This window comes from Geotrypetes seraphini, chromosome 1, assembly GCF_902459505.1.
Source record: "Geotrypetes seraphini chromosome 1, aGeoSer1.1, whole genome shotgun sequence".
Taxonomy (NCBI): Eukaryota; Metazoa; Chordata; class Amphibia; order Gymnophiona; family Dermophiidae; genus Geotrypetes; species Geotrypetes seraphini.
The window spans coordinates 381,386,343-381,402,361 of NC_047084.1; the positions used below are offsets into that span (position 1 = coordinate 381,386,343).

The 16,019-nt window shown below is 45.3% G+C and overlaps 1 protein-coding gene across 4 annotated transcripts in view; it reads right to left on the minus strand.

Annotated features, from left to right (window-relative positions):
• UBXN8 (UBX domain protein 8) overlaps positions 1-16,019 on the minus strand; it is a 140,552-nt gene that overhangs the window by 77,994 nt on the left and 46,539 nt on the right. For all 4 annotated transcript variants that reach the window (XR_004536588.1, XR_004536590.1, XR_004536589.1 and 1 more), the window contains exon 6: positions 8,166-8,207. Coding sequence is in view for 1 of the 4 variants with exons in the window: in XM_033915955.1 (XP_033771846.1) it covers positions 8,166-8,207 (42 nt within the window). In the remaining 3 variants the exon portion in view is untranslated. The remainder of the gene's footprint in view (positions 1-8,165; positions 8,208-16,019) is intronic.

The window sequence follows — 16,019 nt, forward strand, 5'->3', positions numbered from 1 at the left end:
TGGAGTTTAGGGAACTCCTGTAGTATGTGGCCACACATTCTTTTGGGAATACCAATATTAATAGACATGCCTGCCTACTCTGTCATCTGTGGGGTAAAAGCTTTGCATGTGCTTAACCTCTTCTATCGCTTAGATCAGGTTTGAAGTATACGCTTTGTATTGTATTGTATATTCCTGTGTCTTTCTTATAAGGTAAGGTAAGTGAGATTTGTGCTTTGTTCTGGGTCAGACAGGCACTAAGGATCCTCCCCTTCCTAGGAATGACGAGCCTTGGAAAAACAAAACAAAACAGAAAACAAAAAACAACCCACCAAGAACTGTAGCTTTGATATCTGAACTGCAGCTTTGGTAATCTGCTGTTTGTTGAACAGAGAAGCGTGTCTGAATTACCTTATTCATTTCTGTGAACAAAAACAAACAAAATGCAATCTGGCTTTTCTTTTGTTCACTTGAAAAAGAGTTCCCCACGCTGTGCCTCTGGGCAGTAGTGAGAGCTTTCACCCCCTCCTCCTTTTCCATGCCTTCCAGTGAGATAGAAGACAGCCTTTTGGCTGCCTCCCTTTTTTTCTCCACAGAGTTTTTTCTCTAGGAGGAAGGGGGAGATGGAGCAGAGAACAGAATGGGGAGTAAAAAGCTAGCAGAAGTGATGAGGGGGTGGTAGAGACCCCCCCCCCCCTGGACAGCAATCCTCTGGAAAAGCCCTTAGAGAGGATCCTGCAGTGATAATGACAGTGTGTCCAGTATTAAGAGAAAAGATAAGAAGCAACTGATAAGTATTGAGACTCCACCTAGCTTCTGGCCAAAGTTTAGTGCGGAGGAAACATTGACTATGTCAAATTTTAAATTAGTAGGAGAATTGCAAGCAGCACTAAGGAAGCTAGAAATGTTTCCTGTTGAAAAAAACAAACAAACAAAGGGGATTGCAAAGAGGTAAAAAATCTGCCTATGAGACCCCTTAAACTATTTATCTCCTCCCTGTAAAAACCCTCGGGGAAGAGGGGATGTTAGGAGAAAATAATTTGAGACAGTGCCTTACACAGAGAAAGCTAATACGAACAGAATTTCCAAATGCAAGGAAGACAGTGTTTGCTTTGGAATTCAATCGTTTTTACCAGTGCTTAGAAACCATTTTGCATATTTGAAAGGGGATTGTCATTTTTTTTTTTGTTTGTGTTTAGCAAAAAGGAACTTTATTCTAACTGTGGTATGCACACCGTATTTGTAGGGGATTGCTGTTTCCCCTCCACTCCTATGGCCAGTTTTTCTTGCCTGTCCCTCTTTGTCTTTTTACAAGAGAAGGGGGAGTACCGCTTTTAATCATGAAATGTAACATCTCAGCCCTGCCAGTTATGGCAGGATTGCAGAAGACAATAAGAACTAGTTTTCTGATCTACATAAACAATTTTTGAATTAATAGTTTTAGGATATCTTTTGGCTTTAGGAGACATTAGAATTCTTTTATAAAGCTGTGGGTATGTGACTTTTGCTGGCACCAATTTGGCACAAAACTGTGCACCATAATGTATGACAGGAAAAACGAACACTATCGCCTGAAAAAAAAAAAAAGAATAGGATTATTGCCAAAAGTTACAGCACTGTGCACATTTTGAAGTTCTGAAAAAAAAAGTCAAAGGCTTAGTATTTGGAATTTAATTAAGTTTTTAACTTGGAAATTTGGTCAAAGAAAGCGCTGGGGAAACAAGACAAAAATGAAAACGAAATATAAAGAGATGAAAAAAATAACAATCTGGGTTAGCAACATGATTCAGTTTTGTTTTGTGGCTAATGTGGATTTGGTGACGTTGCAGACAGGATAGTGTACGTTTATAAACAGGGATGTGTCAAGTGTTTGAAAGTATGTGCATGTATTATGTCCTTATTAAAAGGGATATTCTAGTTGGAATAGGCAGGTGTGAGTAAAGTTCCAAGTTATTTTAATTTAGGTAAGCTCTTTGGGGTAGGAACTGTATAAAGCAACTATGAATTGACACTAACTCATATGTTCTAGTGGAAAGTGCAATTGTAGTGTTTCATTTTTATGTTTTGTTTTACAGTACACTGTACAAGTCTCTTTTACAGGTCTGGGAGATGCAGCTTGTTGGCGACAGATTTACTACCGGTATCTGGCAAGGGGCGTTTCCCCTATCACGTTTCTTTTTTCTTAACAGTGGGTATGTGTTTCCTTATGATGATGATGTGAAGGCAGGCAGTTGGAATACATACATAGCTATCATGGATCAAAGAATCTTTTGCTGAACTGAAAAAAAACAACCCACAAAAAACAGGAAGAAAAAGTTGTGCTTCAAGTAACCTTGAAATGACCTTGCACTTTAAGATTTAAAAAATGTTTCTTTTTCCTCTTAGCATTGACACTGCAATACTTCATACTACCTCTGTACCTAACCCTGGACACTATATCTTGCTTTACCTAGTAAGATATTCATATTTCTGTAGATTGAAGCACAAACTAGCCAGTTGTGTCCCTGATTGCATGATCTTTTATGATTGTATGACTTGACTGAAGACATGCCCTATGAATAAAATAGGCAGAGCAATGGAGCCCACTGACTAAATTTTTTGTTTTCTCTTGTAGAAGTTCAAGCATACGTTTAGACTCCAGATCCTTTGATTATGCCTTTTCTGATTATTGATTATTGTGCCATGTGTTACATGGAAATTTACTTTGCTAGTGCTATGTTCTATGATGTTGTTTTCTTCTTCCTTTTGTATAATTGTGTTTATTTGCAGATTTAAGTTCAGCCCTGACTCCATGACGGATGAAAGCAAGTTTAAGGCCTACTGGAGCTCTATGTTTGTTTGTGCCATGTAATCTCTGTGTTGTCTGTCTGTTTGGTTTGTGGAGTACCCCGGAAAACATACCATTGGCCATTTTTGTAGATTTTTATCCCCATTTTTTTTGCATTTTTGTTTCCTATCTAAATTGCACAATATCTTTTTTAGTTCTTGTTTTCATGGCCTGAGCACTGCTTAGTTAGGGGTTATATTATTAAGACAAAGATTCTATACAGTGTTTATTCCATGGTGCCCACTGGATCTGCTCAATTCACATATTTCTGGCATAATGGGTTTTTGTGTGCCCTACACTGAGTATATCCTTATGGTCTCTCTTGAATGCAACCCATACCATCTTATTATCCTTTCCTCTTATGAACATTGTGTATCTGCCTTTTGTCTCTCATTTCCATACTTATACCAAGTCAATGTCCTCCTTTGACTCACCTCCCTGGACTTCAGCTGCTGGATGATACCTGAACTCCTTTCAAGCTGGTGTGTGTCCCTCCCTGTCTGTGCAGACACCTTTCTCTCCGAGTATGGACTTTACCAGTTTAAAGAGACTGATACTCCTGCAACACCACAGCCTGACCTTTTAATTTCTTGGACAGGAACTGTTTACAAGTGAGTGTAACTGGCAGCTTGTGGTTTATCGCAACCCCCAACTGGTGCCTTTAGCAGGTGCTGAGGGCCCCCTCATTACCCTCCTTGCCCAGTGCCTTTGTATTTTGATGCATGCATGTTATTTGATGTTGCTTATGGTCATTGTACTGCCCCCCTCATACTGTTCCTCGATTGGCAGCATTATTATCTCCAATGTGTTCTCTAGCTTAATGCCTTTCCAGCAATGCCCCTATGAGGACACCTTCACTCATGCAGGAGCCTGTCCTTTATGGGAATGTGTCTCATGTGCTATTTTCTGTTATGTTTTCCCTGTTTTTCTGCACATATGAAAGTAGATTTTGTTTTTCCTGTCACAACTAGGCTGGGTTCGAGTCTCTTATTCCCCTTATCACTTCAATAAGAATGTTGATTGGATTAATTACATTTATTATAATCAGCAATGCTTTGTGAACTACACTAGGGATGCCTTGCAAGGTATTGCTGATCAGTTAGGCCCCACTTCTCAGATGACTTTCCAAAACCGCATGGCCCTGGATATGATCCTTGTTGAGAAGGGGGTGTCTGTAAAATTCTCCCCAGTACTTTATCCTGTTGCACCTTTATTCCTGACAATACAGATCCCACGGATAAGGTTACTATGGCCATTCAGAAATTAGAAGACCTCTCTGCTGAACTCAAACGTAACTCTGGGTTATCTAATCCTTGGGATCAGTACTTTAGTTGGATGCAGGGATGGGTTAAAGACCTTATTATTGTTATAATCTCTATTATTATTTGTATCTTTGTTGCCTATATCATTTTTAGAATGCTCATATGTTGTATTGCTTGTATTACTGCTCCTAAACCCCCTCCTCGAGAGACATATCTGAAATATCTCTCCCTCCAAGCTCATACTGTGCACTTATGATGTCATTTTCATGACGTAAGAGGGGCATGAAGGGGCACATATATTCCTTGTAAGTTTTTCTATTCCTGCTTGTGTAACATATAAAAGAAAAGAACTGCTAAAAACAGTTTTCATTCTGCTGAACAGCTACAAGGTCATTTTTCTCTTTGTGTTCTGAGCTCTGTGTTTTACATCCTGTTCTGAAGCTAGCTACTTATGCCAAGGTCATTCCTCCTCATGTCCTGAACCCCCCACAGCCCGTGTTCTAGCTGAGCGATCCTCTTCTCCTGTAGATAAGAAACATTTTGCTAAGAATGAAACATTTGCTCAAACCTTAGACAAAAGGACAGTATTATGAAACTTCCCACCAAAGCCCCCCTTATGCTTGCTACTTCTTTTTAGTTGCTTTTATGTATCCTGTTACCAAATATGGTCTTTCCTACAGTCATATGCTGAAAAAACCGTCCCATGTATAATGCTATAAAAATGGATGAAAAACTCATAATAAATGGACAATTTCTTTGGAACAAACCTGAGCCTGAGCATCCTTTCTTCCTAAAGAGACTGTCTCCAAATATCTGAGAGGCGACAGAGTGTGTGCAGGGCGGTTTTGGGACCAGACTCTTAATGTCAGCAATTGTTTTGTCTGTGGTGGGACCGGTATGGGAGAACAGTGGCCATGAACATAGCTGGATATGCTAGTCCTGCCTTCACAGAACCTCTCTTTCACATCAGCCCCACGACTTCCACTGTGGGCCCTGCGGACTTCCATTATTGCATCTTCAATTTACCAGGACCTCCTCTTCAGTACCTGCTCCATGGAACTTCCTACGCCCGATGGCCAGCTCCTGATGGTTGATATTGGCTCTGTGGCCTGTTTGCTTACCTTTGGCTGCTTGCTCACCGGACTGGTACATGTGTATTTGGATCCATCCCAGCTCCTTTCTGTTACTGCTGGCCGATAGCGAATGCCTGGGAGCCCCTGTGTTCTAGGGGGTCGCAAAAAGCGGTTAGTACTCTCCACCCCTTACAGATTGGAAAATGGGGTGACAACTGGCCTGCTGAATGAATCATTGCTGCTTATGGACCTGCTAAGTGGGCTGAAGATGGCTCCTGGGGTTATCAGACCCCAATCTACCTGCTCAACTGCATACTTCACTTGCAGGCTGTTCTTGAACTTTTGCACTGCCATGTACCAGAATCGCCTATCTCTAGATTACTTGCTGGCTGCGGAAGGTGGCGTCTGTGGCAAGTTCCACCTTTCTAACTACTGCCTTGACCTTGATGATGATGGTACCGTGCTCGAGGAAGATGTGGACCGTATCACAACACTGGCTCATGTTCCTCTCCGAACCTGGCGTGGCCTCCCTGCTGACTGACTCTTTCGCTCTTGGCTGCCTGCCTTGCCTGGTTCCTGTGATTCCATGATACTGTCAACTCTGCTGTTCATCGCTCTACTCTAGCCCTGGCTAGTACCTACCGGTCCCTCCCACAGACCCCCGACTATCCCGGAAGCTTTGACCCCGGTGTTTATATTGCTGCTCTTGGTGGTTTGCATGATATGTGAAGGAATTATTTATTGTTTATATTTCTTTTCCAAGGTTTTCTATATATATCTATGATCTCGGACATCTTAGCGGAGTACTTCTCCCTCCACACTACTGCCGTTTGCTTATGACGTCATCTTCATGACGTAAGGGGGATTGTAAGGGTATATTCTTTATAAGCTTATTTTGCTATGCAAGAAATCACACAAAAACATTGTCTCTTTTTGTTATCTGTAACTATGACTACTGGCTGTGGAATTTCCCTCCCCCCTCCCTGTTTACATGAGAAACGAAGCTTATGTTTCCTCATAAGCTACACCCATTATTAGCTTGTGACTGGGCATGTACAAAGGGGGGGACTATAAATATGTGTTGTTGTTCTGAATAAAGACACATCTCTTTTGCCATGTAATAGTCTGCATGTGTGTTCTTTTCTTCCTAATGAGATGCCCTCCCCCCCCCCCTTTTTTTTTTTTTTGCATCAGTACCAGCGACGACAGAGTATGTGTATAAGGCAGTATTGGGATCTGAACCTTTTCACTAGTTGTTACTGAAATTTCTACAGAAAGCATCTAAATACCCCCCAGAAAAGTTCCTTCTGTTTACTTGACTTATGTGGCTCTTTGAGAGGTACTGCTTACTGAAGCAGATGGACATGAAACTCTTAGGGCTATATTCACTAACCTGCCTGATTGTGACCGATCCGTTTCTGATCCGGGCAGGTCCGAGGGATTCAGAAACCAGCAATATTCTAATGGGGGTGATCAGAGGAACGCCCCCATCCGCCGACACTGATCGCAAGTGTGCGATCCTGACGCATGCGCAGACCATCTGCTTTCCTTGTAGATGGTCTGCTCATGTGTTCATGTTCATTCTGCTCCGGTTTCTATTTGTTTTTTTTGGGGGGGTGCCCCGATTCTCCTGCTTTCTGAATCTAGCCCAAAAGTTGTCTTGAAGGGCAATCTCCGGCAGCAGCAGCCTCTTAAACTCACTGGCCCTGACTCTCCTGCTCTCTGCTGCCTTCTCTACAGTGCGAGCATTGAATGGGGGACAGAAGAAGACCAGTACAGCCCAGCGGTATGTCATCTCCTCTGGGACCAGTTCAAAAGCTTGCTGCAAAGGGTTTTCAGGAAGAAGAGCATTACCACTCCCACGTGCTAGGAGCCAGATGCCACAGCACAAGTGGTAGCGGTTTTCTTGCAAATTGTGTTTGCTCACATTTAAATCTGTTGCACAGGATACAGGCAATCAACGGCAGCAGCAGCTGGCCCTGACTCTCTTGATCTCTGCCGCCTTCTCTGCAGTCTGAGCCCTTTAAACACGCAGGCTCGCACTGCGGGGAAGGAGGCAGAGAGCAGGAGAGTCGGGGCTAAAAGGCAGGACAAGGGCAGAGAGCACGGCGGCTTCTGCAGAGTAAAGACAGCGAGAACGGAGCAGTAGAGAGCAGGGCGTGCAGAGAGCAGGGCTGCAATGGAGCTGGAGAGTCAGAAAGGACGTTTGTGACTGGTCCCCAGCAGTCACTTCCTGAGTTAATCGGCCAGTCCAGTTGTTTCACAAAATTTGTTTTGTGAATCGCGTCCCTGCCTACTTTGCATGCCATTCCCCTCATTTGCATGCGCGGATCGGAATCGGATCGGCAGAGAGGTAAGTGAATCGGGCCAGAGTAAAATCGGGTCACATAGGGGTCGTAAATCGATTGGTACACGATCGGTTTGCTTTGTGAATCTAGCCCTTAATTTGTATATTTCCTTGTGTAACCTCTTAGAGCACAAGATAAACATCAGCCCAACAGTGCCAAAAGAGAAGAACCTAAGAATTTTAGTTGCTCTGTGTGATAATGTTTCTCACCCCCATTCCATGCCTGCTTGGAAAACCCCCGTATGATACAACATGGATCGCAGAAAGAACCAGAATTTCTTCTCAGAGAATCAAACTGATTTTTCTGTTATTTTAGGGATCCTCTTTCTTTCAAATAAATGGCTCTAAGCATTTGTGAACCTGAAAATGATTTTGTACCATCTGCTCGCCGAGAGTAGGAGGAATCAGAATGGCAAGCATTTGAAAATAAAAAGCAAGAACATTTCTCCCCTACCCTTCTTCACAGGAACCAAACTGAGAGGGTTTAACATTACAGCACTTCAAAATGAGTATATAATTATAGGCCATCAACATGAACAGACACAGCAATCTTCTTTTCATCCCAAATCCATTCCTAGTTAAGTAGGCAAGAGACTCTTCTCACCCTTCCCCCACTGGAATAAAGTGATTTAAAAAGGAAGAAAAAAAAAAAAAGAAGAAGTAAAAATAGCTCTTACGCCTTCTGCAGTTTCCATGGGTTCCTCAGGCAGAACGAGGACCTGCCAAAAGAAAAGAGCAACATTTAAAAAGGCAGAAAGGCAAAAATACTAACCCATCTAGCACATGTACTCAAAGCTCTATTTGTTCACATCTGGGCTTCGAGCAGAATTTGCAGGTGCACCACCAAAATCTACCCAAAGAAAACACTCACCTGCTATTTACCATGTGTATGACAAAAGTTAAAGTAGATTCATTGTGCACACTGTCACAAGAGTTCTGCTAATGGTGAACAATGGGGTATACTGACTGAGGAGTCATATTTATTTCTTTCTTTAAAAAAATTATACTCCGCTTAAACCTAAGTGGTTCACAAGAGATGACACAAAAAATTTACGAATAGGACTTTCAGCTCTAATTAAGGAGGTCGTTTAGAAGGGTTTTGCAGCTTCTGCACATGTAAATAGCAGGTTTACTTGTGTGTTTCTACATGTCTAAGCAGCAATTTTAGACACGGCATCCACAGTCTTGAAAGCAGTGTGTTTTGGTTGGGAAAACCTGAGAAATATGCATGCGTTTCCTACTTTGCAACAGCAATTCGTGCATACTTTTAAAATCTGCAAGCTGGTGTTTACACCTACGCCAAGTCATGCCTGAATGTCAGCTAGCTGCTGACGTGCTTAGCCTTTGGAGGAGTGATTGAGGAGGCAGTTATGGTTCCCTCTCTATTTAAAACTACATAAAAAAGCCAAAATTTAGAGTTTTGGATCGAAAGTGTCCTTTTAGTAAAGTGGAGTAAAGTTTTGTACTTATTGTATACTAGTTGCAAAAACTAGTGTGGTTAAAGCACAGTTACTTACCGTAACAGGTGTTATCCAGGCAGGCAGGCAGATAGATATTCTCTACTTGTGGGCGACTTCATCCACGGAGCCCCGTCGCAGACAGCTTTTCAAGCAAACTTGATTGAAGATCTCAAAGTTTGCTAGTGCTGCACCACGCATGCGTGTGCCTTCCCACTCCACTAGAGGGCGCGTCTCCTCCTCGTGGTCTTCAGTTCAGATAGCTAGCAAAGAAGCCAACCCAGGGAGGTGGGAGAGTTGCAAGAATATCTGCCTGCTGTCCCTGGATAACACCTGTTACGGTAAGTAACTGTGCTTTATCCCAGGACAAGCAGGCAGCATATTCTCTACATGTGGGTGACCTCCAAGCTAACCAAAGGGGACGGAGGGAGAGTTGGCAATTTAGGAGAACAGATTATGCAAAACTGACTGGCCAAACTGGCCATCGCGCCTGGAAAATACGTCCAGACAGTAGTGAGAGGTGAAGGTATGAACCAAAGACCAAGTAGTGGCCTTGCAGATCTCCTCAATAGGCGTGGACCTGAGGAAAGCGACAGACACCACCATCGCTCGGACTTTATGCCCCGTGACCCGACCGTGCAGCGAGAGACCAGCCTGAGCTTAGCAGAAGCAAATACAAGCAGCCAACCAGTTTGACAAGGTGTGCTTGGAGACAGGACGCCCCAACCGATTAGGATCAAAAGACAAGAAAAGTTGAGCAACCTTCCGGTAAGACTGGGTCCGTTGGATATAAAAAGCCAACGCCCTCTTACAGTCAAGGGTATGAAGCGCCGGATGAGAATGGGGCTTAGGAAAAAACACCAGAAGGACAATAGATTGATTAAGGTGGAAATCCGAAACTACCTTAGGCAAGAACCTAGGATGAGTACGCAGGACCACCTTGTTGTGATGAAAGACAGTAAAAGGTGGGTCCGCAATCAAAGCCTGCAGCTCACTGACTCTGCGAGCAGACGTGAAAGCAATCAAGAACACCACTTTCCAAGTAAGGAACTTCAGAGGAGCCTTATCAATGGGTTCAAAGGGAGGCTTCATCAGTTGAGTGAGAACCACATTCAGATCCCAAACCACAGGGGGAGGCTTGAGAGGAGGATGGACATTCAAGAGGCCCCTCATGAAGCGAGAAACCAGCGGGTGGACCGAGAGCGATTTCCCATCAAGCTGCCGGTGAAAGGCAGCAATCGCACTGAGATGGACTTCAATAGAATTCGTCTTGAGGCCAGACCGAGACAAATGAAGCAAATAATCCAGCACCGAGGACAAGGAGGCAGACAGAAGCTCTACGCGGTGGGAAGCACACCATGTGGCGAATCTAGTCCACTTCTGGGAATAACACAGCCTAGTAGAAGCCTTCTGAGAAGCTTCCAGGACATCCCGCACCAACTGAGAAAACTCAAAGGAAGGAGTCAGGTGGAAAGGAACCAAGCCATCAAGTGCAGAGTCTGCAGATTGGGATGCAGAAGCGAACCCCGACTCTGAGACAGCAGAGAAGGAAAAACAGGCAGAAGTAGAGGTTCCCTGACACTGAGTTGGAGGAGCAGGGAGAACCATGAGTGCTGGGGCCACCGAGGAGCTATCAAAATCATGGTGGCAAGTACCGACTTGAGGTGCATGAGAGTTTTCAAAATCAGAGGAAAGGGAGGAAACGCATAGAGGAACCTGCCTGTCCAATTCAGAAGGAAAGCTTCCGCCTCAAGACGATCTGGGGAGTAAATCCTGGAGCAGAAACGAGGCAACTTGTGATTGAGGGGCGAAGCGAACAGGTCTATCTGCAGAGTCCCCCATCGAGCAAACATCTGACGCAGAGTCGAGGAATAGAGCGACCATTCGTGAGGCTGAAGAAGCAACTCAACCTGTCCGCTAGGCAATTCAGTTCGCCCTGGATGTAAACTGCCCGAAGATGTTGTGGCGTAACGCCCACTCCCAAAGCCACAGAGCTTCCCTGCAGAGAGACAGGGAACCCGTACCCCCTTGCTTGTTCACATAATACATCACCACCTGCCTGTCCGTGCACATCAGGACCACCTGATCCTGAAGCAATGACGAAAAGCCACCACGGCATTATAAATGGCCCGGAGCTCCAGAAGATTGATATGGCAGCGACGGTCCGCACTCAACCAAAGACCCTGGGTCTGAAAGCTGTCGAGGTGCGCTCCCCAGGCGTACGCAGAGGAGTCCGTCGTCAGAACCTTTTGAGGCGGGGGCACGAGAAAGAACAAATCTCTGGAAAGATTGGAAGAGCTGGTCCACCAACGGAGCGAGCGTTTCAAGGAGGGAGTCACCTCAATGTGCTGCAAAGCAGGATCCTGATCCTGTCTCAACTCAGACGCCAGAGTCCACTGAGGGACGCGCAGGTGCAGTCTGGCGAAGGGCGTCACATGAACGGTAGAGGCCATGTGCCCCAAGAGGATCATCATTTGCTTGGCCGAGACCGAAGCCCTCAGGGAGACCAGCCGACTGAGCCAAATGAGGGTGGCCCGCCAAGGCAGAAATGAACGGAGGCGAACCGTGTCCAGCACAGCCCCAATGAACTGCAGGGACTGAGAGGGGCACAACTGGGACTTTGGGAAGTTGACCTCGAAGCCCAGATGCTGAAGGAAGATAATAGTCTGACGGGTCGCTGAAATAACCCCCTCCCTTGACGGGGCTTTGATAAGCCAGTCATCGAGGTACGGGAAAACCTGAAGTCCTGCCACCACCACCACGAGTCACTTCGTGAAGACCCGTGGGGACGAAGCAAGCCCAAACGGGAGGACCCGATATTGTAGATGAAGGTCTCCCACCTGAAAACGAAGGAACCTTCGGGAGGCCGGGTGGATCGGAACATGAGTGTAGGCCTCCTTCAGGTCGAGGGAACACAACCAGTCCCCTTCGTCCATCAAAGGATACAAAGTGGGAAAAGAGAGCATATGGACCTCTCCCTAACCAGGAACTTGTTCAGCTTCCAGAGATCCAGGATAGGGCGGAGGTCCCTGGTCTTTTTGGGAACCAGAAAGTACCGAGAGTAAAACCTGGAGCCCCGCTGACAAAGGGGGCCCTCCTCCTCCGCCCGAAGGCGAAAGAGGTCCTGAGCCTCCTGGAGAAGCAGGGAGAGCTGCGCCCTGTTGTAAAGAGACTCTCCTGGGGGCCTGTCCGGTGGCAAGGTCCGGAAGTTCAGGGAATACCCCTCTCTGACGATGGAGAGGACCCAAGTGTCCGCAGTGATCAGCGCCCAGCGGTGAGAGAAGGTGCGGAGAAGGCCCCCGATAGGAAGAGGAGAAGGGCTGAGGGCGGAGGAGGCCAGCCCCCTCCCACCGGCACAGTCAAAAGGACGGCGCCAGTTTGGCCGCTGCAGGGGTCTGAGGCTTAGGAGGAGCCCTCTACTGCTGTTGGCGCCGAGGAGGAGGGCTAGAAAATGCCGGTGTCAATTTCTGCGGATAGCACCGGGGAGGCAACCGATAAGACTTGAGCGGAGCGGGCTTCGCCTTGGCCCAGTCCAAGGAGGCAAAGGAGAGCTCATGTTCAGAGAGACGTTTGGTGGCAGCCTCGATGGAATTATCAAACAGCTCGTTACCCAAGCATGGAAGATTCACCAACCGGTCCTGCAGGTTCGGGTCCATATCTACTATGCGGAGCCACACCAGGCGACACATGGCCACCGCAAAGGCAGAGACTTTGGAAGAAAGTTCAAAAGCATCATAGGAGGCCTGAAACATATAAAGCCGAATCTGTGAAAAAGTATCCACAAGCCGGCGAAACTCGGCATGGCGATAGACCGGCAAATCATCCTGGAAAGACGGCAGAGACTTAATGCACTGCTTCAAATAGGACGTGAAAGTAAAGTTGTAATTCAGGACCCTGTTAGCCATCATGGAATTTTGGTACAGGCTTCTGCCAAACTTATCCATAGTCCAGCCTTCCCGGCCCGGCGGGACAGCTGCGTAGATCTTGGAAGGGTGAGATTTCTTGAGGGAAGACTCCACCACCAAAGACTGGTGGGAAAGGTGAGCCTTCTCAAACCCCTTACAGGGGACCATCCGGTACCGAGACTCCATTTTAGATGGAATGGCAGGAATAGCATAATGGAGTCTCCAAGTTTCAGAAAAAAGTCGGTTGCAACACCAGATTCAGGGTGAGCCGCAAGGACTCCTTAGGAGGATGGGGAAGGTCCATCTCTTCCAAATATTCCTTGGTATACCTGGAATCAAACTGGAGGTCCAAATGCAACGCCTTCCCCATGTCCTGCACAAATCTGGTGAAGGAAGAAGGCCGGCTCTCGGACTGCCCGCTAAAATGGTCGCGAGATGAATGGAATGGTGAAAGCCAATAGGCCATTGCAGCACTAGCCCCATCCTGAAGAAGAAGACGAAACGCGTTGGTGGGGAACAGTGCGGCCACACAGTTTTAACAAAAAGCTAAGTGCATTATCCATTTATGAATGTTAGAGAATGGAATGCCCAATGAATAAGTTTAAATGATAAGATGAAGTCTTTATAACAGGACTAGTCTTTAAGCCCGTTAAATTAACGGGTGCTAGAATAGATGTTTGTCTGTCTGTCTTTCTTTCTGTCTCTGTCATTCTTTCTTTCTCTCTCTCTATCCTTGGCTAGTGTTTGTCTGGGGGGGGGGAGGTTTCTTTCTCTGCTGTCTGTCTGTGTTTATTCTATCTGTCTCCCTGGCCCCCTGTCTTTCTTTCTGTATATCTCTCTGTCTTTCTCCCTGGCCCCCCTGCCTACCTGTATCTATCTGTTGTCTCTCTAGCCCCCTGTCTGTTTGTCTTTCTTTATGTCTGTCTCTCTCTCTAGCCCCCTGTCTTTCTCCCTGGCCCCCTGCCTACCTGTATTTATCTGTTGTTCCATGCCTGACTGTCTCTCCGTGGCCCCTGTCTCCCTACCCCCTCCCGAAAGCAAACCCGTTACATTAACAGGTGCCCTGTGCAGCAGCATTAGCATTTCCTCTACCCCCCTTTCCCTTCCCGCAGTCCCAACTACAAAGCTGGTGATTCCAGCAGCATGTGCAGCAGTCTTCAAACGCTGCTTCGGGCCCTTCTACTGCTCTGATTTACTCTGGTACGTCCCTGATGACATCATCAGAGACGCGGCAGAGCAAATCAGGGCAGTACAAGGGCCCGAAGCAGCGTGTGAAGACTGCTGCACATGCTGGAATCGCAAGGTTCATAGTCGGGTCCGCAGGAAGGGAAGGGTGGGGTGGCAAAGGACTCGGGTCCCGGGCGGCGGGGTCAGTTTTTCGGTTCATCCCGAGGGGGGGGGAAGGAGGCGTTCTTTGTGCCCCAGTCCCAGCTTGTGGAGGCGATCGTCGGCTGGCTGGGAGCAGGCTTGTGGAGGCGATCATCAGCGTCTAAAGAAACTTCCATATTATGAGGTGGAGATCAGGGAAGCTTGTCTGGCGCGCATGCGCACTCGTGCCGCCGCAACAGATCAGGGAACACGCAGCACGAGTGCGCATGCGCGCTTAGTGTTTTATTATATATGATAAGATGAAGAATATGAAAAATATTAATACAATTGAAAAAAACAAAAAAATTCAAATAAAGTTTTCATGAAAAGCCAAGGACTGAATTACAATATAAAAAAATAATTAAAAAGGAAAAAACCAGCTTTGATATACACAGGGTGAATTCAGTGAGGAGTGCTGCTAAGCTTACATTCTTCAGAGTAGCATTCTGAGATATCCCCAGTGTTTATATATCATTGTCCAGTTCTTTGCATTCTGAGTTATACATGGCAAGACAGCTTGCTTAGGATTATTAAAGAAATGACAATTTTGCATGAGGTAAAACTCTTTTAGTTTATAAATTTTTCCTTTTGGCCAAGTCTTAATAATAATATTGTACTTTATAGCTAAAGAGATCAAGAAACTGTTTTATTTTCCTTTTGTGATTATGATGAACATACCGAGGGCCACAAAATAGTACCTTGCGGGCCGCATGTGGCCCCTGGGCTGCAGTTTGAGACCACTGGGATATTCTATGTTAAACTGGGAGCCAATGAGCACTTTTTAGGAGGTGTGTGACATGAATCATATTTTTTTGAGTTTGTATCCTGTTTCACAGTGACCAATCCAGGTCACAAGCACCAAGCAGAAACCCAAATAGTAGCAACATTCCATGATACCAGTCCCAGGGCAAGCAGTGGCTTCCCTCATGTCTATCTCAATAGCAGACTATGGACTTTTCCTCTAGGAACTTGTCCAAACCTTTTTTAAGACTAGCTATGCTAATCATATTACAACATCCTCTGGCAACGAGTTCCAGAGCTTAATTATTCAATGAGTGAATAACTATTTCCTCCTATTTGTCTTAAAAGTATTTCCATGCAACCCGAGTGTCCCCTAGTCTCTGCACTTCTTGAAAAAAAGGTAGTAGTTGCTTGTCCTGTATATGCTAATTTCCGTCAGATTCAGTGGTTTTTGTTTGTTATTTGATATCCTGCAAATGATTAAAAAGGTCTAAGTGGGTTATAATAAAAATTAAACAGAAATTAAAATACAAAATTGAATCGAAAGGAAAGACCAATCGTTCAATATAGCTAGATAATCAACAAGAACAAGCTTTTGAATTTTGGAAACACCAATTCCAGAGGTACAGGGGAAGACTGTTCCAAAGTGCTGAGGACAGGAAAAATTAAGCAGCAGAATGGGTAGATTATAGTGCACCATTTGGTGGGAATGAAGAACTAGCGGATGAAAATCCAAAAATGCAGTGTATGTGTAGTTATATAGGGAATAGTGACGGATGATAAATATGAAGGAATCCCAAGATGCAATGCCTTAAGTGTTAAACAAAGGATTTTAAACTGGCATCTATATTTGATGGATAACCAATGTAAATTAATCAGTAGTGGGGTGACATAGTCATAACAACAATCTTGCTGCAGAGTTCTGTAGAATTTGAAGCCGCCAAAGCAATGGAGCTGCAACTCCACAGCAAATAGAATTACAGTAGTTGATTCTGGAAATCACAAAAGCATGGAGAAGTGTGTGGATATAAGAAAAATCTAGAACAGAGCTGACAGAATG